Genomic DNA, 22,095 nt, shown 5'->3' with positions numbered 1-22,095 from the left:
CCAGGCTGCTTCCCACCCCCAACAGAGGGCGGAACGTTCCTAAGCGGTTCGCGGTGCTCGGGGGATGCCTTTGACCAACGCACCGGAAGTGATGGCGAAGGCGCCGGAAGCCGGAAGTGCCAGTTTCTCGTGCTCCGGAGCGGAAAGGAGACGCCGGTTCCCGGGCAGGTACCGAGGAAAGCGGGCGGGAGAGGGAGGGCGGGAGGAAAACAGTGTGCGACATGGGGAGGGGTCCTTGGGCGCCCTGCCTCGCAGCGGTGTTGTACGACCTGGCTTGTGGAATTCCCTGCCACAAGGTGTGAGGCCAGGTTCGCAGCCAGGCTTATGGGGGGGAGGACTGGGCAGGGGGGCATCAAGCCTTGAGAGCCACTGTCTTGTGGAACTCCCTGCCACAGTGTGTGTTGTTGCCTCGACTCCTTTTGGAGCTGGGTTCAAGCAAGGAGAGGTCTGGCAATGGAACCTCTGCCTTTGAGAGCCACTGGCTTGTGGAACTCCCTGCCACAAGATGTGCGGCCTGGTTCGGTGCTGGGTTCATGCAGGAGACTTACGTTAACAGGGCCCCCACCTTTGAGAGCCACTGGCATGTGGAACCCCCTGCCACAAGGTGTGTTCTGGCAGTGGGGCGACCACCTTTGAGCGCCACTGGCTTGCAGGACTTTCTGCCACAAGGTGTGTGGTCAGATTTGGAGCAGGCTCACACAGGAGAGGCCTGGCAGTGGGGCCTTTGCCTTTAAGAGCCACTGGCTTGTGGAACACCCTCCCACAAGGTGTGTGGTCAGTGCCTCTGCTTTTGAGAGCTGGAATTAACCTCCAGCTTCAGAGGCAGCATCCCTCTGAATGTACCAAGTTGAGGTGGATTCTTTTTTCATATTATGAGATCCATCAAGCCATCAGAATACACAGCCCTTCTGAAAAATCAATCTCTGCTTCAAGATGCTATGTTAATTTATATCAATTAAGAACTTTTTCTTTGCATTTGTAATGTTTCCCTTTTACTTTCCTCTTCCTCTTCTCTGTTTGCTCTCAGTCCTGGCTCCAGGTCCTTTTGCCCACCTCCCCTACATCATCCTTTACGCTTCCTGCCCAGCTAGTCTCACCCCTCAGTTGAACTCTCTCAGGCTGTACATGAGAGCCTGGAGGCTGTTGTTACCCACTGGTGATATCTTCTGTGGTGATATAACCCCTGCTAACTAGTTAAGAGGCACTTTTTCAAGTGGGTGCTCCTCTTTTACTTAGCAGGGGGAGAGTAACTGGTCCACCTCACCCCAGCAGTGTCTTTTCTAGTGGCTATCTGCTGGTGTTGCATCTTTTTAGATTGTGAGCCCTTTTGGGACAGGGTTATAGCTATTTGATTTTCTCTGTAAACCGCTTTGTGAACTTTTTGTTGAAAAGCGGTATATAAATACTGTTGTTGTTGTTGTTGGTTACAGTAAAGCAAATTTAAGGCTGCTTGAATAGATTATTGAATAATCAATAATCTGCTGCAGGCTATGTGAGTCCTGACTGCCTCATTTGTTGTGCTTTGACCACTGTCGTATGTGCAACCTGTCGTTAAGCAGAAGGTCGTTAAGTGGCGCACACCTGTGTGCGTGTGTGCGCGCACACTGTGTGTATGTATATATAAAGACAAACACCACAACAGTGCTATGGAATGTAATTAATTATAAAGTCTTCTAAAAAAATGGGGGAGGGGCATGTAGTTAGCCTTGCCTAGGGCACCATATAGCCTGGCATCAGCCCTGCCTTCATCCCAAACCAATGAGCTGTCAGAGCGATCACACCGACAATCATTGTCAGTCCAATCACTGTCATAGTGGCCAATCTGACAAGCCATGCTAGCAGGGAGAGGTGGACTTGCAGCACCCCCAACCTGCACACCTCCCACTGTGGCTGGACGTCTGGCTGATGCACCTTACCTGCCATTGCACGTGTTTGCCTCTGAACCAAACTCCGCCAGTGCAATGAACCCTCCCCGCCTCTTGGCGATGCCAACTCTGTGTCTCTCCTGCTTGCTCTGGAGCAGGCGAGGAGCCGACTGCCTGGATCTTTGAGAGAAGAAGCAATACGGCAGGCAGTTTGGTCAGTCCATGAAAGGTGAGCAATAGCAAAGGTGTGCTGGCAAGATCCCAGCTGAACGATGCATCTGATTGCTCTTTTTTCATGTCTGTCCCGGGAACCAGAGCCCTCCTCCTCTGCCCTGTCCTGGGATAGCAGATCATGCATGTCCAGAGACAAGGGTAGACTCTCAGCAGCCCTGCTTCAAGCTTGGACACACCTGTCATTGTCTTCCCAAGGTGCTTAGACTTCAATCCTATCCACACTTTGCTGAGAGAAAGCCCCATTGAACACAATAGGACTTACTGAGTAGGCATGTATAGGATTGTGCCCTTAGTCTCTCACAGTGCAATCTAATGCATGTCTACTCAGAAGGAAGTGCAATTGAATTAAGTGGGGATTTCTCCAAGGAAATTTTGTAACCTAAGCCAAATGCAGTGATACCTCACCCAAGGCCCCCACCTGGAGAGTCTTGTGGGCAATGCCACTGCAACTGCCACAAAGCTGGCATGTATCTTCCTTCGGTGGCTAAGTGTGCAGCCTCTCAACACTGCCAAGGGAAACCCCGTTTTCCAGGAAAACAACAACTTCAAAAACCCAGCATGACTAGTGAAGTTGGCTTGTTTATTGTTTGTATCTCTCTGGCCCTTCAGGTTTAGTATGCTCAGGGCTGCATATAGACACGTCAATGCATCAAAATGGAATGTAGCTGTTTTCCAGTGCCTTGGGTCTTTGGGGAAACCAGCAGATTCTGATTTGCACTTTGAGCTGTGGTTTGCACAGCAAAGATATCTGTTTGAGCAACTAAAATGTTCACACCAACCTTTGGACCACTTAAAGGGGCACACATCTCTGCACCCAGGTGATGATACTAAATGGCCCAGTGCTTTATGCAAAACAATGTTGCAAATGTGGCCCACATATTTGCAGGAATCAAGAAATCAATAATTTTAAAAAATGTGTATGTAGCTCAATTCTGGTTTGTTCTGATGCATCTCTTATTTGTGCATTTCTGATACATATGTGCATTTTCTTCTTCCTTGCAATTTTATGTTGCATTGTTTAATTAAAACTAATATAATAGCCCTGAATAAAATACATAAAGACAGCTGTGGGCTGCTTTGCCATTATGATGTAGTAAAGCAGGGGTTGGTCATCTGCAGGCTGGATCTGATCTGCCACCTGAAATTATCCAACTCATAATTAAAAAAAATATATATCCACCTGGACTGCAGTGGTCCTAAAAAAGTTTGTAATTCTGTCTCTCTAAGGCTTAGAGTGTAAGCAGACCAAGCGTCATTCTCTGTCCAGTTACACATCTCTCCATGCTGTGCTCATCTTCTTTTCTTAGCTCTGTGGCCTATTTGGGAGGTTCACACATGCTTATCAATAGTGCACCTGTGATAGATCTGATTTCTGGCCTCTAACATAAGAAGAGCCCTACTGGATCAGGCCCAACCCCTGTTAACTGGTTAAGAGGCACTTTTTCAAGTGGGTGCTCCTCTTTTATTTAGCAGGGGGAGAGTAACTGGCCCACCTCAACTCAGCAGTGTCTTTTCTAGTGACTATCTGCTGGTTTGGCATCTTTTTAGATTGTGAGCCCTTTTGGGACAGGGAGCCATTAGTTATTTGATCTTTTCTGTAAACTGCTTTGATAACTTTTTGTTGAAAAGCGGTATATAAATACCGTTATTATTACTTATTATTATTATTTATTCCAGCTTATGTGGAAGAAGGTTACCAACGCTTGTGTTAAAGGTTCTGCTGTAGGAGAAGGCAAGTTGAGAGGTATTCTGGAATGCTGGTTCAGATTATGAGATTATAATTTCCACATAAACAATTGTAGAAATATGCAGAGCGCTTCAAGTTAAGATAAGGGCAGCACCATCTGTGGTACCTTTGGAGACATTTGCAAAAACAGCTGGTGCAGAAGTACTCTAAAACAGATGTTAGTGTTCTTGGGTGTGTGTTAGTTCAGTATGTGTTGTGTGACCCTGAAGCTGTTCCTTGTTCCTTGGAGTATGTTCCTTGGAGTATGTTCCTTGTTCCTTGGAGTATGTTCCCTGAAGCTGTTCCTTGTTCCTTGTTCCTTGGAGTATGCTCTTTCACTTCTTAAAGGAGTTCTCTTTAAGAGCAACCTCTCCTCTTTAAGAAAAAAAAGTGGTTAGAAAAAATTCTGGAGTTGAATGCCTTTTTGGAGGGAGAGAATCACATTTTTATCATACTTTTCTATTTCAGGTTAATCATGGCTGTTTCCAGCCTTGTCCAGCGTTGCTCATTTTGGCACTTTTGGACCTTACCAAGATTGAAGATTAGATGCCAGAGAAGAGCCCTGAGTGGGTGGACGGGTGTCACCCACCAGTACCAACTTAAAAAGGAAGTAGCAGAACCATTGAAGATACAAATGCTCATGCCATCCAAACATTGGGGCTTCTGTCACTTGGCCAAGAGAGGTCTGCATGCTACCCAACTCCACCATCAGGAAGTGATGCTGACCAGTGAGCGATACGGGCTGCAGAGATTGCCCTTTGCCTACATTTCTAGTTCTGACGTATCTTTCTTTGAGCAGCTTATGCCTGGCAGAGTCGTCACAGATGTAGATGAATTGAAGTTCTTCAACGTGGACTGGCTGAAGTCTGTGAGAGGTAGACTATTTTCTAATTAGATCAGAACAACTCCAGCTCTAGCTACAATCATTAGTATCTTTTAAGTTGCTCAGTACAGGCCTTTTTTTTTTAAATCTGCCAGCAAAGTTTTTATACCTGCATATAAGGTCTTGACCTTCCTATTCATAGTTAATGCAGAAGTCCAACACAATTGCTCTTTGGGATATTTTCAGCTTTGACCCAAGACCTCCTGGTGCTTGAGAGCCCAATCCTGAACTTGACATGCTGGCTTACCGCCGGTGCGCACTGTTGCAAACTTGCCATAAGGTATGTTTGCAAGCTCTAATATCAGGCAAGCGCAGGTGGTATCCTAGTGCTGGCTGGCACTGGGCTAGCACTGGACAGGTGCCCAGCCTCCGCTGCTCGGTGGTCGCACGGACCACTGAGCAGTGGAGAGGAAAGTGGGGGTTTGGGGGGAGATGGGAAGGAGGCATTCTGGGGAGAGGGGAGGTGGGTGGAGAGCTGGGAGAGGGCAGGGAGGAGGCGTGATGGAGAGGCAGGGAGAGGGCAGGGGGAGGTGTGCCGGGGGAGGGAGCAAGAAGGGAGGGAGACGGGACCAGTGGAGCAATGCTCCACTGGATCCTGAGCCTTCACATCGGGCTCGGTGCCTGACACAAAGGCTCTTACCTCAACATCAACCTTTTGGTTAGCAGTGAATCTAGTAGCCCCATTGCGGAGCTACTCGCTTTACCCAAGAGAAGGGGATGCAAGTACCCTTCTCCCGAGGTGCAACCCACAGCTGCTGTGGGTGTGCAGGATGCGGCGGCACCCATGTGCCATGGGAGCTCAGGATTGGGCTCTGAGATTGTGTGCTAAGTGCTGCTCTTCTCACCTAGTGCAGTACTATCCATGCTCCACCCACTCCCTGGATTAGAAAAAGAAGATGGAGACAGAGCAGAAGAGAGAGAAAAGAAAAGCAGGGGCTAGAGTTAGACACTCTAGCTCACCACTCTCTTTTCCTCCACATTTCCACTCCTTCTTCATTTTTCTGTTCAGAGAGTGGGAGACAGAGCAGCAACAGTGGAGGCAAGTGGGCAGATGGGGTAGATTCCCCCATTTGAATCTGCTTCCTGAATCTGCCCCAGGTGGCCTTTTGGGTGGGACTGCCCTGCCTGTTTTGACAGTGAAAGGTTGACCACTCATGGTATGAACTTTGAACAGAAACGATCACATTTTATTTGTATTACAGGTTGCAGTAAAGTGCTGCTGAAGCCACAAACAACACAGGAAGTATCTAAGATTCTCAGGTAACATGTAGTGGATTTACATGAATGTAAGCAAACAGTGAACTTCTGTAGGGGCTGATCTGGAGAAAATGCCTTCCTTTAGTACTGTGCACACATATTTTATGAACAGGAGTACATGATTCTGTTTTTCTTTAATAAGGGTAATATTTACTAAAGGCATGTGATAATCCCAGACTTCTTTGCTGTATGTCCCCATATCCCTTTGAGGAGAAAAATAAACTTGGTCTTGTTACTTTCCAACGAACAAACAGTACCTCTGTTGTTTGAGGAAGAGTCCATACTCTTCCTCCTTCCTTCTTCACTTCAATTTCACTCTCCTTGTCAACAGGCACTATAGAAGATAGTGTTGAGGATTTAAAGTGCATCAATTAAACTGAAATATCTATCTAGGTGAGCATGGCTTTTAATACCAAAAAAATAAAATTAAACCACAGAGTCATTTCTCAGTTTTGCATTCTCAGTAGGGTCCTAGGCTGAGCTTGGCCAGAGGAAGCCTGGCCCTTCACCTTTTGTGATGGCCCCCTTAACTACTTTTTTTAAGGAAGTTACCAGCAACTCATGATTTGACTAATATTGGAGTCAGGGGTAGGGACTTGTGGATTTTATTAAAGGCCCTTGTACCTTTTTTTTGTAATTGGAGCACTGGCTATATGTTAGACACCTAGGCGCATTTGAGGAATCCTCTGTACTTTTCAGCTATCACAATAGGAATACCTAGAAAAAGCATCAAAAGTCCCCAGGAGTGGTTGTATAGGTCCTAAAGGCTTGTGCTTACACACACAAAAATCTGAAGAAGCCCTAAGAAAGGCTTCAAAATAGACTCTATCATAAGCATGAGGTCTGTAGGTATGTAACCCACTAGTCCTTGTCAAAGGCTGCCATTCATATTACCATTTCCATTAATAATAATTTTTTTAAAATGTTAATGGATGTCTGGTAGAAGCAGTCTGAAAAATGTAGACCACATTTATGTCATTTATGTAGGTACATGCCCATGTAAAGAAACATTGTGAAATATAGTATAGCAGCACTTTTGCAATATTGGCTACACTTTTCCCTTTTGCTGCAGCTGTAGAAATCGCTGAGGCTGCCTTTATGTTCCTCCTGATTTACACTCATGTTTCTCTGTACAGTCATGTACTTTTATTTACTATCACATGAAGAAAATAAGTGCAGCCTGCATGTATGAGAAGCCACCTCACTCCTGTTGTAAAGTTACAGGGACAATTTTCTATAAAACCCCCAACACATTAGTAAAGTTGTCCATGACCCAGTATGTTACTGCAGTAATAGGATAGATTGATTAGTATTTACTTTTAACAGCCCATTGGCTAGATTCAGTAGACTCCTCCAAGAGGCAAGCTCCAATTGCCTCTTCAGTAGTTACCCTCTCATGTTCACTAAACATATTGTGGGGGGGCTGTATTGTGGGTGTGCTCAAGTGCACTAGGTAACTTTGTCCTGTAGAGGGCAGCCCTGAACACAGACGGTTCCTTCATGTGTTTTGGAAACACTAGACAGGGTACAAAATCACACCAAGGAATTCTTCCTCCTTGCAAACTTGCCCGTTGCATGCAAGTGTTGTATTTGCAGACACTGGTGGCCAGTGGATGTGTCGATACGGCTGCTAGCTAGCATGCTCCCACTTGCCCCTTCCATGTGTTCAGTGAATGTAGAAGAGTAACATCTGAAGAGTGCTGAGGTCATAAACTGTCATAGACTTTTTTTTTAAGTTTCACAAGTACAAAATATTCAAATACATGTCTACCCTTAGGAACGATCTCCATGGGCGAAATGTGTTCCATTTCAGGTACTGCAATGAAAGAAATTTGGCTGTGAACCCTCAGGGGGGTAACACTGGCCTCGTTGGGGGCAGTGTCCCTGTCTTTGATGAGATCATTCTCTCCACAGCTCTTATGAACCAGGTCATCAGCTTCGACAATGTTTCTGGTAAATATACTTTCCTAGGCAAAAATGGTTCATCTGGTAGTCCTCTAAAGGGAACCAGCCTCCTTAGAGTTTTGCACAGGCAGGACAAATTGGAGGGCTCCTGAATACAGGAAGTCTGGCAAAAGTGGTTTTCCCCTTTCATTTTTGCAACAGAAAACAAGAGAGAGGGGAAAGGAGAGTGAGGAGGTTGTCTGTTTAAAAGTTTTGACAGGACAATCCAGAAATAATAGTTGCATGGCAAAAAACTTTAAAGCACCTCTAATGCTGGTTATACTGCTAGCACTAAATGAGGAGAAAAGCGGGAGACAATTCAGATGAGAGCTGAATATGGGAAACAAGAAAACTTCTTAGGTTTTTTAAAAGCTTACTGGAGCAGTTGTGAGAGATTTTCACTTTGACTAGACTGGGTCAAGCTTCTGATCCTCTTTGCACAGAAAGAGGGGAGAAGGGACAGAGCCCAATATCCCTAAGTAGACCTCTTTGGGTTTGAATCATACTGTCATTTCTCAGTCTGTAATTTGATGCTTGTTTTTCAGGAATCCTGGTTTGCCAGGCTGGCTGCATTTTAGAAAACCTCAACCAATATCTGGAGCCACTGGATTTCATCATGCCTCTTGACTTAGGAGCAAAGGGCAGCTGTCATATTGGAGGAAATGTGGCCACAAATGCTGGGGGCTTGCGACTCCTGAGGTACGGCTCTCTCCGAGGGACAGTCCTAGGACTAGAAGTGGTAAGTGGCAAAGCTAAAAACAGTTCCCTGGTTGTTATCTTCTGATATTTTACAGCTTTACTGCCACCGCACATGTACCTTCCATAATTCACCGAATTGTAATTCTGCTTCAAATTTAATTTTGCTTCTTTTTTAAATATTTGCCACCTGGAATACTCCATTTAAACTAATCCAGCCTATATGATTGCCTCTAATTAGTTTAAGTCACAAGGTGGTGTGTTGTGTTACTGTTGTAATCTCTTTTATTTAAGAAAAAACATGTTTATCAAGGACATATCTATGTTTGTCCTCTTTCAGGTCCTGGCTGATGGTTCCATTCTGAACTGCTTGGCATCCCTGCGGAAGGACAATACGGGCTATGACTTGAAGCAGCTTTTCATTGGCTCTGAGGGGACCTTGGGAGTCATTACTACTGTTTCCATCTTCTGTCCACAGAAACCTAAGTCTGTGAATCTGGCATTTCTTGGTAAGAGCTGTTCTCTTCCCAGTGTGGTGCTGGTAACTGCTAGTAATACACAGCAAGACTGGATTTGGATGCAGCAGAGCCTGGAGTGAAACTGCTATGGTTCTCCAAGGACAGCTGGGTTATATTTAACCTTTGTTATGCTTCTTATATGAAGAAAATACCTATTAAGAAAGCAAAGGGGATAAAAAAATCAAAGAAAAATTATTTTGAACAGCTGATTGCTTTTTGCCGTCAGTTTGCAACCTTTCTAAGGAACTGTTGTGGAGCTTTGCATTAAAATAATAATTTGGGTTGCATAGGAATTGCAATGCATCATCATCATTTATTGTTTTTAGAAGCACCTTGTGCCAGGCACTGTGCAAATTTAGAAGATACAAGTTCCTGCCTGCAGGAGACCTAAAAAGCCTGAAACACACAGGACAGAAAGAGGAGACTCTAAGGAAAAGGGGAAATTTTGCACTAACTGTGTGAGAGAGAGAGAGAGTGAGCAAAAAAATACATTAAAAAACTTAACCTAGGAATAAGACAGAAACAAAACACTCAAATATTCCATCAAGAGGGAAATGCAAGATAAAAATTATGAATATTTATAAAACACTTTTCAACAAAAGTTCATAAAGCAGTTAGCATGAAAAGATGGTTTCCTGTTCCAAAAGGACTCACATTCTTGAAAAATGCAAAGGAGACACCACTAAGCATTCTCTAGGAAAGATGCTATGCTGGGGTGAAAAGTGACAGTTGCTTACCCCCTGCTAAATGCAAAAGAGCACCACTTTAAAGGGTGCCTTGAAATGAGTTTTTTGAAATAATTCCTTCAAATGAGGCAAAAAAAGATATTTAGCTGCCAGCCAAACATTTAAAGAGAGAGTGTTCTACAAATAACTCATGTCATCTACAGACTGGACAGTGCCTCTTGCATGGAGAATGTGTGAGGAAGAGATCTCACTGGTTGGTTAGGACAGGAGAGGCAGAGTCTGCCCTTTCCTTTGGAGAAGGGCCATGGCTTGCTTATCCATGAGGCCAACTGAAGCAGCACCTCAGGCAGCAGATTGGTGGGGGGGCACCCACCTGTGTCCACCAGTTTGCTTCCACTGCTGCTGACTTAGAAAAGGAAGAGAGGGACAGAGAGGAAGAGGAAATGTGGAGGGAGGGGGGCAGCAGCAACGGGAGGGGTTTCTTTATACCTACCTACAGCCAACGCTGCAGTCCTGGGAGGTCTGGGGAGGTGCAGGAAGATTCTCTGCAGGGCTCCCCGCACCTGCAAACATCTCAGAAAAAGAAAAAAGTGAACACTTCCAGTTTTCATGATGAAATTGGAAGTGCCCACTTTTTTCTTTTTTTTTAGTTTTGCAAGCACAGGGAGCTCTGCAGAGGAGACCCCAGGACTGCAGCGCTGTGGCTGCAGAGATGTTAAAAAAATACCCTCCCGTCTCTGGCAGCAGTGCAATCCTGGAGATTGCATTGCTGCCTTTCCCCCTCCCCTGTGACAACTTAGAAGTTTGGGGAGCACTGGGCTAGACAGATAAATGGTCTGATTTAGTAAAGAATCTTCCTTTGTTCCTCTCACTGCAACCACTGTTAAGTGGATCTTTATGCAGTAGGCATTTTTGCACACATGTCCTCCTTTCTAAAAGTAATTTACAGCCTGCTTAATTGATTCATTGAGCAGTTTTTTATTTCTCTCTTACACCTTTTTCATTTATTGTCTTATTGCATTTGTTGTCTCTGTACAGCTTGTTCCAGTTTCTCTCAGGTGCTGAGAACCTTCACTACTTGCAAGGGTATGCTGGGAGAAATCCTGTCTGCATATGAGTTCATGGACAATGACTGCATGAAGCTGGTTGAGAGACACCTCAAACTGACCAACCCTGTGGCAGGTACTAAGCAGATGTGTGCAAAACCTACAGAAGCAATTTCATAATCAATTCTATTTGTTTTTAAGCAGTGCATTTCCACAAAGGCACCAGTGGCTGAATTGATATTAACTGGTTTCATGGGTGCTCTTAGATTGCTGTTTATTCAATTATCCACTTAAGTCCTGGATACATGTTGGCTCATGGTCTCGCATACCATGGATTTTGTTGTCTTAAAGATGCACCAACTCTAATGAATGTTTACCTGATATTTTTCTGCCTTGTGGCTATTTTTAGGCTGTAGTCTTTTACACATTTTCCTGGGAGTAGGGCCCATTGAAAGCAATGGGACTTCTTTCTAAGTGGATATGCATAGGATTGTACAGCTAAGCACTTTTTATTAAACGTTATACATTTTTAATAGGCGTTCCAGAACATAAATTTGTTAAACATTGTATAATGATGACTTCTCTTCCATTTTCATTAACTTGTTTAAATGATTGTGGAACACCCAAGGAGCATGGGAGGGAATTGATATTCTTACTCTGCAATCTAGTGCATGCATTCTTTGGAGCAAGTCCCATTGAACATCATAGGACTTACTTCTGAGTAAATATGCATAGAATTGAACTGTAAGTAGAGCAGCCACTGGTTCATTCTTCACCTTGGTATAAAAAGTTCGGTAAAAATACCAAAAAAAATTTGACACAGAAAGGTAAAAGTAAGAGTACAAGTACAGATCCCTTGAGTATACATAATACTTATTGATGGAGGTAGGATGAACATCATCATTTTCTGGTTCAGGGCAAACATGATAGACTTGCCAAAAGTGTGGCAGATTTCAGTATGACTGCCAGAATTGTTAGACCTGGATTCATAATACTTTATCTAAATTCCACTTCTTATGAACTTTGATGGCATGTCTGCCGGCAATAGGAATCTCTACCAACAGGTTATGCATCTGATTGGTTTATTGTTTTTGCTGTAATTAAAACAAGAATCTTTGAGAATTTCTTTTGGAAAAGAGAAGATTTATTTTAGGCTAGTGATGTTGGAGAAACAGATTATTGATAGAAATAAGATGGGTGGTAATACGTGAATCAGCACAGGACCTTTTTATACCACTCCTTTCTTCAGTCCCCATTGGGCAGGATCTAGTCAAGGAGTATCCACAATTTCAGATAAGCACCAGTTTCCCAAATTTTTCCTGTGTGATGGATGTCTTTTTAGTACATCTAATTTGATTTTTAGTTACAGCAACTGATGTCTTATGTCTTTGTATTTTAATTTTCTCATTCTACTCTTATGTTTCCAGAAAGCCCTTTTTACATCTTAATTGAGACTTCAGGATCCAACTCTGGCCATGATGAGGAAAAACTGAACCACTTCCTAGAACATGTCATGGCCTCTGATTTGGTGGTAGATGGGACTCTGGCCTCTGAAGATAAAAAAATTAAGGTAACTTCCTCTTCTCCAGAAATGTACTTGGCCTTAGGCTCCATTCTGAATCTGAACTACTTACTGATGGCTGTGCAGCTATTTGTTTTCATGGCAGTTCAGTGATCCCAGATTGCTAGGCATTCAAAGGAAAAAACTATTATTTGTTTTGCTGTTTCTAGTACATGTTAAACTGTACGTGGGTACACTTTTGTATCTTGGTACAATCATTTTAGATCAGTGGCTCCCAACTTTTACGCAAAATGCGACGAAAACCAGAAGTGGGTCGCAATTGCATCAGCGAGCCATTCTGAAGTGTGAGGAGGCCTACAGAGGGGGTAAAGGCCATCCACACCCTCCAGAGGGCTAGTGTGACCCCAGATAAGTGGGAACTCCCGTTTTTATTGGTGGTGGCACAATCCCAGAAGTGCTGTTGCCACTGGTCACCACTCCCCTTAGTGGGAAAATCCAGTATTTCCAGCTGTCCTGGGAGTCATGACCTCCAGTTTGGGAAACTCTATTTTAGACTGTAGCTGGCTACGTTTAACCCATTTCTGCCCAGCCCACAGATGTACACATTTGATCCCTATTGCATATATGCAACTTTGGCCAGAAATGGCTCAATCACATGTTCCATTTAATGCAGATGCAATCTGGTTGGCAACCTTCAGTCTCAAAAGACTATGGTATAAGCCTACAGCACCCGGTATTCCCAGGTGGTCTCCCATCTGCAATGTTGATTTCTAAAAATGAACCCAGATATACCGTAGTTATTCCCACAGAAGTGTGTGAACATAGACATAGAAATGTGTGAACATAAACATAGAAATGTTTAATGTGTGAACAGCCCTTTGGTCTACACAGAAACGCTGTTAAAACCATCTTTCATTGTTGCAGGAGCATATGCCTCCTCCCTCATGGTAGGTTAGATTAGGCTGTTACAAATGTTTAAAATTGGTTAAAAAATTGCTCTGGTTAATTGAGCAATGCAGTTTCTTTAAAAAATGTTACTGATATTCATATCCTTATCTTAGGGCAGGGGTACCCAAACGCCGGCCCTGGGGCCACTTGTGGCCCTCGAAGACTCCCAATGCGGCCCTCAGGGAGCCCCCAGTCTCCAATGAGCCTCTGGCCCTGTGAAGACTTGCTGGAGTCTGCACTGGCCCAACACAACTGCTCTCAGCGTGAGGGCAACTGTTTGACCTCTCACATGAGCTGTGGGATAAGGTCTCCCTCCACTGCTTGCTGTTTCACGTCTGTGATGCAGTAGCGGCTGCAAAGGAAAGGCCAGCCTTGCTTTGTGCAAGGCCTTTTATAGGCCATGAGCTATTGCAAGACCTTCCTTCATTCATATAAGTTCATCTTTAATATATTCATTTATATAAACTTATATAAATTTATTCTAATTTTCAATGTAAATTACTTATTTTTTTCCCCGGCCCCCACCACAGTGTCAGAGAGATGATGTGGCCCTCCTGCCAAAAACCTTGGACACCCCTGCCTTAGGGCACATGGTAGGAAGTTCTTGCAAAAATATTTCCCTGCTACCTCCTCTCCACATTAGCACCATTCCCTGCAGCCCCTGGAAATCTGGGGGTTGAGGGAAACCCTCACAAGCAGTATGGGATGCAGCTATCAAAGTGGAGGGAAATCAGCAAAAATTCCTCCTTTTGTCTCAATGGAAATGTCTTCTGTTCATGCAAATCCAACTTAGGATACAAGCCAGTATAAGTACTCAAAAACAGAAGACAAACATGGTTGCATTTAGGTAGCAGTTCGCTTTCCTGTAGTTGTCCATGTGGAAGAAAAGAGATGCTTGGTCCATTTTGATTCTATCCAAATCACTGCTTTATTAAATCACAGGCACTGTGGGCTTTACGGGAACGGATTACAGAGGCTCTGACACATGATGGATTCGTTTTTAAATACGATGTTTCTCTCCCCGTGGAGAGAATCTACGATCTTGTGACTGACATGAGGGCACGGCTGGGCAGAAGTGCCAAGAATGTGGTGGGCTATGGCCATTTAGGTGAGTTGGAGCATTATGTAAATACAAATAGCTTTTCTTTGCCTTCCTTGGTTTCAGTGTAGAGTTATTATAATGAAGAGGTTAAGAGATAGCCATGAATTGGTAAAGTTCTTGATTCAGATCTTCCCTCTGCATTTCACAGTTAAGCATTAGGTAGCTTTTGGCAAAGCCTCTATCTCAGTCTGCAATATGGGGTTAATAATCCTGACTTCATAGAATTGTTTGTTTACAATACAATTGGGAGGATTTGGACCTCCCAAAGCCACTTACAAGTTGCTTAACATCAGTAAAATACATAAAAACCTTCATAACCATAAAAAGCAGACCATAAAATAAAGCAGAAAAATTGAAATTACAGACAAAACCAGTCAGTTAAAAGTCTTCTGAAACAGGTAAGTTGTTGTAGGGGTTATTGAGGCAATGGCCTGCTTCCTTTCCTCCTTTTGTCCCCACAACAACCCTATGAGGTAGGTGAGACAGTGATGAGAGACAGTCAGGTAGGTGAGATAGCTGTGAGACAGTGATTGTCTCACCCAGAAAGCTTCGTGGCTAAGCAGGGATTTGAACCAAACTTCAACACCAGAACCACTGCACCATCCTGGCTCTCAGGATGTTCTACAAGCTAGGTGCTGTAGTCAAAAAGATTTTATTGTGCTTCTTTCCCACTGTACTTCAGACAGTGGGGCTCAGTTAGCAGAACCTTGATTGCTGTACAGAATATTTGGGCAAGTTCATAGAAGAAGAGATCCCTTAAGATCTCTTGTCCCATAAGAGATCCTTGTCCCAGGCCATTTAAGGCCTTAAAGGTTAAGACCGGTACCTTTAACTGAGCCCGGAAGCAAAGTTACATCCTCTTCCTACTACTTTATTGTAGCCTATTCTCTTAATTATAAAGTAATAATAGGACAAATGGAAATATACTTGGGATCCCCATTTTTGAAAATAACAATGCTGGTGAGATCTCTGAGAGTGGAAGAAAGGCAGACATGCTACCTATTTTCAAGAAGAAAGAAAAGAAAGGCAGAGGGCCAAAAGAAAAGAAGGCCATTGTCCAGCATGGCCAGTGAATGAAAATGTCATCCACTTTCACTTTTGAAACCATCCAGTTTCAGACTTTGGTTTGCTTTGGCAGGAGATGGGAACTTGCACCTGAATGTCACAGCTGAGTCCTACAGTCATTCTCTTCTGGAGGCCATTGAACCATATGTGTATGAGTGGACTTCCCAGTATCATGGCAGCATCAGCGCAGAGCATGGACTGGGCTTCAAGAAGAAGCATTGCATCCACTACAGCAAGCCACAGGAGGCAGTCCTTCTCATGCAGCAGTTCAAGACCATGTTAGACCCTAAAGGGATTCTAAACCCTTATAAGACATTGCCAGCCAAGGCTGCATGATACATGCTAGTAGCGGAAGGATTAGTAGTCTTTCGTATGGAGATTTTCAAGCACAGCATCTGAATCTAGCTGTGAACAGATTGCTCAGCTGTTAAGAACAGCTTAAAATAGATGGCTGGTTTTTTTCAAAGCAGTGGAATGATAAAGGAATGGAATATTGTTCCTAGTATTTTTCTACCGCTCATCAGCTCTGAACTGTAAAGCATGAAAATTTGCTAAGGATCATTAACTTCAGGACTTCAGTCCTAGTCTCAGGGTGCTTTTCATATCTTTGCACAAACTGTAGGAATCCATAGCATTATCCATGCTGTTTTGAAAGCAAAGCATCATTTCCAGGGGAAAAGTCCTACCATTTGACAACTTTTTTCCCTTCTCCCCTGTTGTATGTATCCACGTAGTTGCAAAATCCCTGGAGAAGACAGGAGTGAGGATTCTGTGTGTTGATCTAAGAGAGGGAAATGAACATTTCACCATTTCTGTCAGAAAAAAAAATGAAGCATGAAATGAAAATTGATGTTCTGTTTTAAGTGCTCTAGGTTTCTAGTAGACCCTGTCTTCCAGATTCCTTGATCTTGGTTTACCGGTACTATTTCTCCAAACACCTTGAAGAGGCAGGCTACAAAAGTATTAAATACATCTGTAATAAAAAAATGTACATTGTTAACTTTTTGTTGAATTGTGATATATAAATACTGTAAATTAATTACATTTACTCTGCCATGACCTGTGGGTTAGAATTGACATGGAATGACTTTTGGTGGAGCAAGAGAATGGTGGAAGACCCAACAGTGCACATGCGGCTGTAGTCTTGGAGTGGGCAGTAGGGTTGGGGCTCTGATTTTTCAGGCCCTTTCAAATTTCATTGGAAAAAAGGGAAGCCTTTTTCAACCTTTTTCATGGCACACTGACAATGCTTTAAAATTGTCAAGGTATACCAGAAGTTTTTGACAACTGACAAGGCACACCATGCTGCTGGTGAGTGGCTCACATCTTCCAGTAGCTGTGATGACCCTCCCCCAAACTCCCACAGCATACCTATGGACCATTCACGACAGGTTGTGCCACAATATAGTTTCAGGCAATATGATGCCTTTATTGTTTTTGCATCTAACTGCAAACTGGGTAAAGCAGACAGAGTTAAAAATTGCATTACACATTTGAGTAGAATGGGTGAGTTGCTTAACATATGTTACATATGTCACATAACATTCCGGCTGCCATTTTCAGAGAGGCTACTAGGTTCTCTATTATGATGTTTCATTCTATATTTTAAAAATGCCCATGACACTCTCAAATTCACATTTCATGCTGTAGGTACAAGAAAATGAATTTTACCATCTATGAGAAGGAGTGTCTTTTCTGATATACCAAGTACACAACTTTGCTCTTGAAAATCTCAAAACAAAAGTGTTTTATAAATGGAATACATGAAGACACTGGACTACAAATAAAAATGTGCCTTTTTAATGCGTAGAGATTACTGAAAAGCATGGGGCAGCAGGTCTTGACTTTTGCCACCTGAGGGTGCTGTGACCATGTTGCCTAAATCATGTTCTTTTTGAAGGTGCTTCCCCCCCCTTGCTGAGAAGATAGCTAATTCATTGGAAGCAATTTACAAATAATAATGCATAGGGTCAAACAAGGTGACTTTCACTGAGTACATTCAGATTTATACGTAGTGTCTGTACTTTGGCATCAAACGGGTCTTTTTGTCCCTGCCTTAGGCTCATCTTCCTTCATAGTAATGATAAATTGCTGAATGGCTCCACGCTGAAACAGTGTGTAACTGACTTAAGAGAAATATGGTTTCCCAGTGATGTCAAACTAAAATGTCAAGAATCTTTTCTGCACATCAATATACTGAAGTTGAGAGCAATGGTATGCACTGGTTTCATTCAGTGCCAGGTAGTAGAGCAACTACAAACATTATGATAGAAAAACATTATTTGAACAAACAAGATATGCCAAGAAGCATTTAGGCATTCTTCACAGGGTCTATGCAAGCGGTTCATACAGCAGGGATAGAGACTGTTCTGGCAGATCTCACTTGAAGAGGTTTTGGAGTATAGTCTGTGCCTCGTTATCCACTGGGATTCCGTTCCATAATCAGTGGATACCAAATCAGTGGAAAAATAGCTTTAAAGACCCACTTCCATGTTTCTTACTCCTCCATTGTCACCCCAGAATACATCAGTATAAACATACCGCATTCAGTCATTAGATGGAGTGAATAATGGAATCCAATGGAATAATTTCATTCCATTAGATTCCATTATTCACCCCATCTAGTGGCTGAATGCAGTATATCATCTATATGGATGCATTCTGAAGCAACAATGGAGGAGCAAGAAACTCGGAAGTGGATATTTAAAGCTATCTTTAACCCTCCCCCCGCCCCCCGGATAGGAATGGATCCCCCAAGGATACCAAGGGATGCCTGAATACTCTGAGAAGCTTGCAACCGGTGCAGTTCAACAGTGCAAAGGTAGAAAATTGGATTTTGGTGCTTTTTTCTTTGTTACAAGTCATTTAAAGGTGGTCTCCGGTATCAGTGGTGAGTCAAATCAGTGGATGCCAAATCAGTGAATACCGAGGTCCCACCTATAAAAATGACAAATATCTCTTGCCAAGTTTCAAAGATTGGGGGTATCTGGAGGCAGATTTGATTGCAGCCAAGGAACAATATGAAGTGATCTCAGTTTTTCAAAAGAACATAAGAACAGCCCCACTGGATCAGGCCATAGGCCCATCTAGTCCAGCTTCCTGTATCTCACAGCGGCCCACCAAATGCCCCAGGGAGCACACCAGATAACAAAAGACCTCATCCTGGTGCCCTCCCTTGCATCTGGCATTCTGACATAACCCATTTCTAAAATCAGGAGGTTGCGCATACACATCATGGCTTGTACCCCGTAATGGATTTTTCCTCCAGAAACTTGTCCAATCCCCTTTTAAAGGCATCCAGGCTAGACGCCAGCACCACATCCTGTGGCAAGGAGTTCCACAGATCGACCACACGCTGAGTAAAGAAATATTTTCTTTTGTCTGTTCTAACTCTCTCAACACTCAATTTTAGTGGATGTCCCCTCGTTCTGGTATTATGTGAGAGTGTAAAGAGCATCTCCCTATCCACTCTGTCCACCCCCTGCATAATTTTGTATGTCTCAATCATGTTCCCCCCTCAGGCATCTCTTTTCTAGGCTGAAGAGGCCCAAACGCCGTAGCCTTTCCTCATAAGGAAGGTGCCCCAGCCCCGTAATCATCTTAGTTGCTCTCTTTTGCACCTTTTCCATTTCTACTATGTCTTTTTTGAGATGCAGCGACCAGAACTGGACACAATACTCCAGGTGTGGCCTTACCATAGATTTGTACAACAGCATTATAATATTAGCCGTTTTGTTCTCAATACCCTTCCTAATGATCCCAAGCATAGAATTGGCCTTCTTCACTGCCGCCACACATTGGGTCGACACTTTCATCGACCTGTCCACCACCACCCAAGATCTCTCTCCTGATCTGTCACAGACAGCTCAGAACCCATCAGCCTATATCGAAAGTTTTGATTTTTTGCCCCAATGTGCATGGCTTTACACTTACTGACATTGAAGCACATCTGCCATTTTGCTGCCCATTCTGCCAGTCTGGAGAGATCCTTCTGGAGCTCCTCACAATCACTTCTGGTCTTCACCACTCGGAAAAGTTTGGTGTCGTCTGCAAACTTAGCCACCTCACTGCTCAACCCTGTCTCCAGGTCATTTATGAAGAGGTTGAAAAGCACCGGTCCCAGGACAGATCCTTGGGGCACACCGCTTTTCACCTCTCTCCATTGTGAAAATTGCCTATTGACACCCACTCTCTGCTTCCTGGCCTCCAACCAGTTCTCAGTCCATGAGAGGACCTGAGCATCTCACCATCCATTATCCCAAGGGGACACATTCCAAATAGAGTGGAAAGGGACTTTGGTGCATTTCTTAATAACCAAGGTTACAGAAACTGAAACAAGAAGACACTTGCTGTATGCTGCCTGGAGCGTGTTAGCTGAGACAGGTTTCGTGAATTTCTCTGATCTTATTGAAAGAACAGTTGGGTCAGTTTCCACTCGGACGGGGTCTCAAAAGAATCTCTTGTACCACACGTAACTGTTTCAGGTAATGAGGATCTGATAAGGAATTTGAGCCTGTGTTGTGACATTTAGTTTTTGTTCATTGCACTCTGCAAAGGATTCAGAGTTATCCATGATTTCTGGTTCATTTTATTTATATATTTATACAGGTATTTATATACCGCCTTTCTTTGCTCATCAGATTTCTCCTCAGACTTTTAATCCAAGGCGGTTTACATAGACAGGCTGTTCTAAACCCCCGTAGGGATTTTTACAATTGAATAGTTCTAGTCTTTCATAGAACTCCTCGTTCCAGCTGGATTCCTTCCTGGTCTGGCCTCTCTCTGGCCCTTCGCCTCCCACACTCCACTTGATAGCAACTCCTCTCTGCCATCGAGGGTCAGCTCATCAGTATATCAGCATGTCGTCAGTTCTGGGGTACTTCCAGTTGTTTCGAACTGGCAGCCTCAGATCTTCAGGCATACAAGGCAACAGCTCTACCAACTGAGCCAGACATAATGGATATCTGCTTTTTCAAAGTGTTTTGAGAGGTTTTGAGAGGTTTATTAAACAAGCTTCCAAGAAGTCCAGTACTTCTGTGAAATTTATCCCTGGTTTTGTGCAAAGTTGAACTAGGACTGTCACTAAAGGCATCTTAGGCAGCAATCCTATCCTTACTTACCTGGGAGTAAACCTCATTGAACTCAGTGGGACTTATTTCTGAGTAGACATGCATAGAATTGCACTGTTAATTGATCATTCATATATTTTAGTCAAAAACAGTTTATGTGCAGCCCAATCCTACCTAAACATTCCTGTGCTTCCTATTCTGGGAAGGGGAATAGGACGCGGCATCCACTGGTGCTGCTGATCCCTTGTTCTCCCAGGAGCAATCCACTCACCCCTGCTCCTGTCACTTCCCTCCTTCACCCTGTTCCATATTTCTTGAACATCAGTTCCCTCTCAGCTGTGTGACCAACCTCTTCTGAAACAGAGAAATGTTTGTAAAGCAGTTGGTGAAATGAAAATGGGACCTGCCCTTCAAAAGAAAGAAGTCAAAGATTTCACTGAGCATGCCCAAGATTCTTGGCATGTCCGAGGAACTCTTTGCATCCAAGTCATTGGGTTGTATCCTAACAACGTTCAAATTTTGAAGTCCCATTGAAATCAATAAGACTTGCAACTAATCTCACAGCCTAATCCTATCCCCTGCCCTGGGGCTGCCTATGGGTCTCCTTGGACATAATCCACCTATTTTGATAATGTATGAGGGAAAAGGAGCAGGGAGGTTTCTGAAAGGTGATAAGATCCAGCATGCACTACTACTCCAGAAGCTTCTGTGACAGCACAATTTATAGCCTTTTTGAAATTGGCAAGTATGAAGTCTGGTTCTGGGAGTCTTGCCCTCCCCTTCAAATAATAGAAATTTGCTTTGTTCAGAGGATTTTACACACCCCTTTTAAAGTATAAAATTTTAGGCTCACCGTTCTACCTGCTTCCATGCTCCTGATTAGATGTATTTGTTTACCAGCTCTTGGAGAACAAAAGAGATGCAGATTGAGGGAATGACAGGTGGTCCCCCAAGTACAGTAAGGGTGCAATCCAAACCTGCGCTGGAGCAGGCAAGCCAGGAGGCTTGCGCTACATCCAACACAGGTTCGTTGGCAGCAGTGGCTCAGCCAGTGGCAAGGGGAAACTCTTCCCCTTACCTCTGGGTAAGGGCTGCTGGCCCCAATGGGTCTCCTCGAACCTGCACCACCTCTGGAGGTAGTGCAAGTCTGAGGAGAGCGGAGCAGCTTGAAGTTGCTCTGTTCTCCACGGGGACGGGGGTTGGGATCCGGCATAACTGCCGGGTCCCAGCCCTGCCCCCAGCTCCCCATACACTCACCCCCGGGGCCGCCCATTGCCCACCCTCCCCCCACCCAGAAACGCTCCCCTCCCACCTCCTCCCCACCCCCCCACCCCAGCCTTTGCTGCTTGTGTTGGCGAGGAAGCCACCATGGAGGCTTCTGCCGGCCTCTGCGCATCAGTGCATCTCGTACATGCGCCGACGCAGCTTCCTCCCATGGAGGCGCAAATGTGCTTTACAGCACGTTTGCGACCCTGCTATGCCGGCCCAAGGGACTTGGGCCGGCATAAGGCACTGTTTGGATTACGCCCCGTGA

At 44.1% G+C, this 22,095-nt stretch overlaps 1 protein-coding gene across 4 annotated transcripts; it reads left to right on the top strand.

The window, feature by feature from the left end:
- The first annotated feature begins 101 nt into the window (after window positions 1–101).
- On the top strand, window positions 102–17,194 carry D2HGDH (D-2-hydroxyglutarate dehydrogenase). Of its 4 annotated transcripts, none has more exons than XM_066620221.1 (10): window positions 102–168; window positions 4,294–4,700; window positions 5,911–5,968; window positions 7,779–7,918; window positions 8,455–8,648; window positions 8,946–9,114; window positions 10,848–10,991; window positions 12,283–12,425; window positions 14,268–14,433; window positions 15,566–17,194. In XM_066620221.1, the coding sequence occupies exons 2-10, from the start codon at window positions 4,301–4,303 to the stop codon at window positions 15,826–15,828; spliced, it is 1,677 nt and encodes a 558-aa protein (XP_066476318.1). In that variant the 5' UTR covers window positions 102–168; window positions 4,294–4,300; the 3' UTR covers window positions 15,829–17,194. The 4 variants fall into 4 exon arrangements, with proteins under 4 accessions (XP_066476318.1, XP_066476316.1, XP_066476317.1 ...); XM_066620219.1 differs by having other exon boundaries at window positions 7,743–7,918; XM_066620220.1 differs by lacking the exon at window positions 102–168 and adding an exon at window positions 238–296 and having other exon boundaries at window positions 7,743–7,918.
- The last annotated feature ends 4,901 nt before the right edge of the window (window positions 17,195–22,095 follow it).

This window comes from Tiliqua scincoides, chromosome 3, assembly GCF_035046505.1.
Source record: "Tiliqua scincoides isolate rTilSci1 chromosome 3, rTilSci1.hap2, whole genome shotgun sequence".
Classification (NCBI taxonomy): Eukaryota; Metazoa; Chordata; class Lepidosauria; order Squamata; family Scincidae; genus Tiliqua; species Tiliqua scincoides.
Note: the sequence above shows the minus strand (reverse complement) of the source record. Positions and strands in the feature narration are given on the sequence as shown.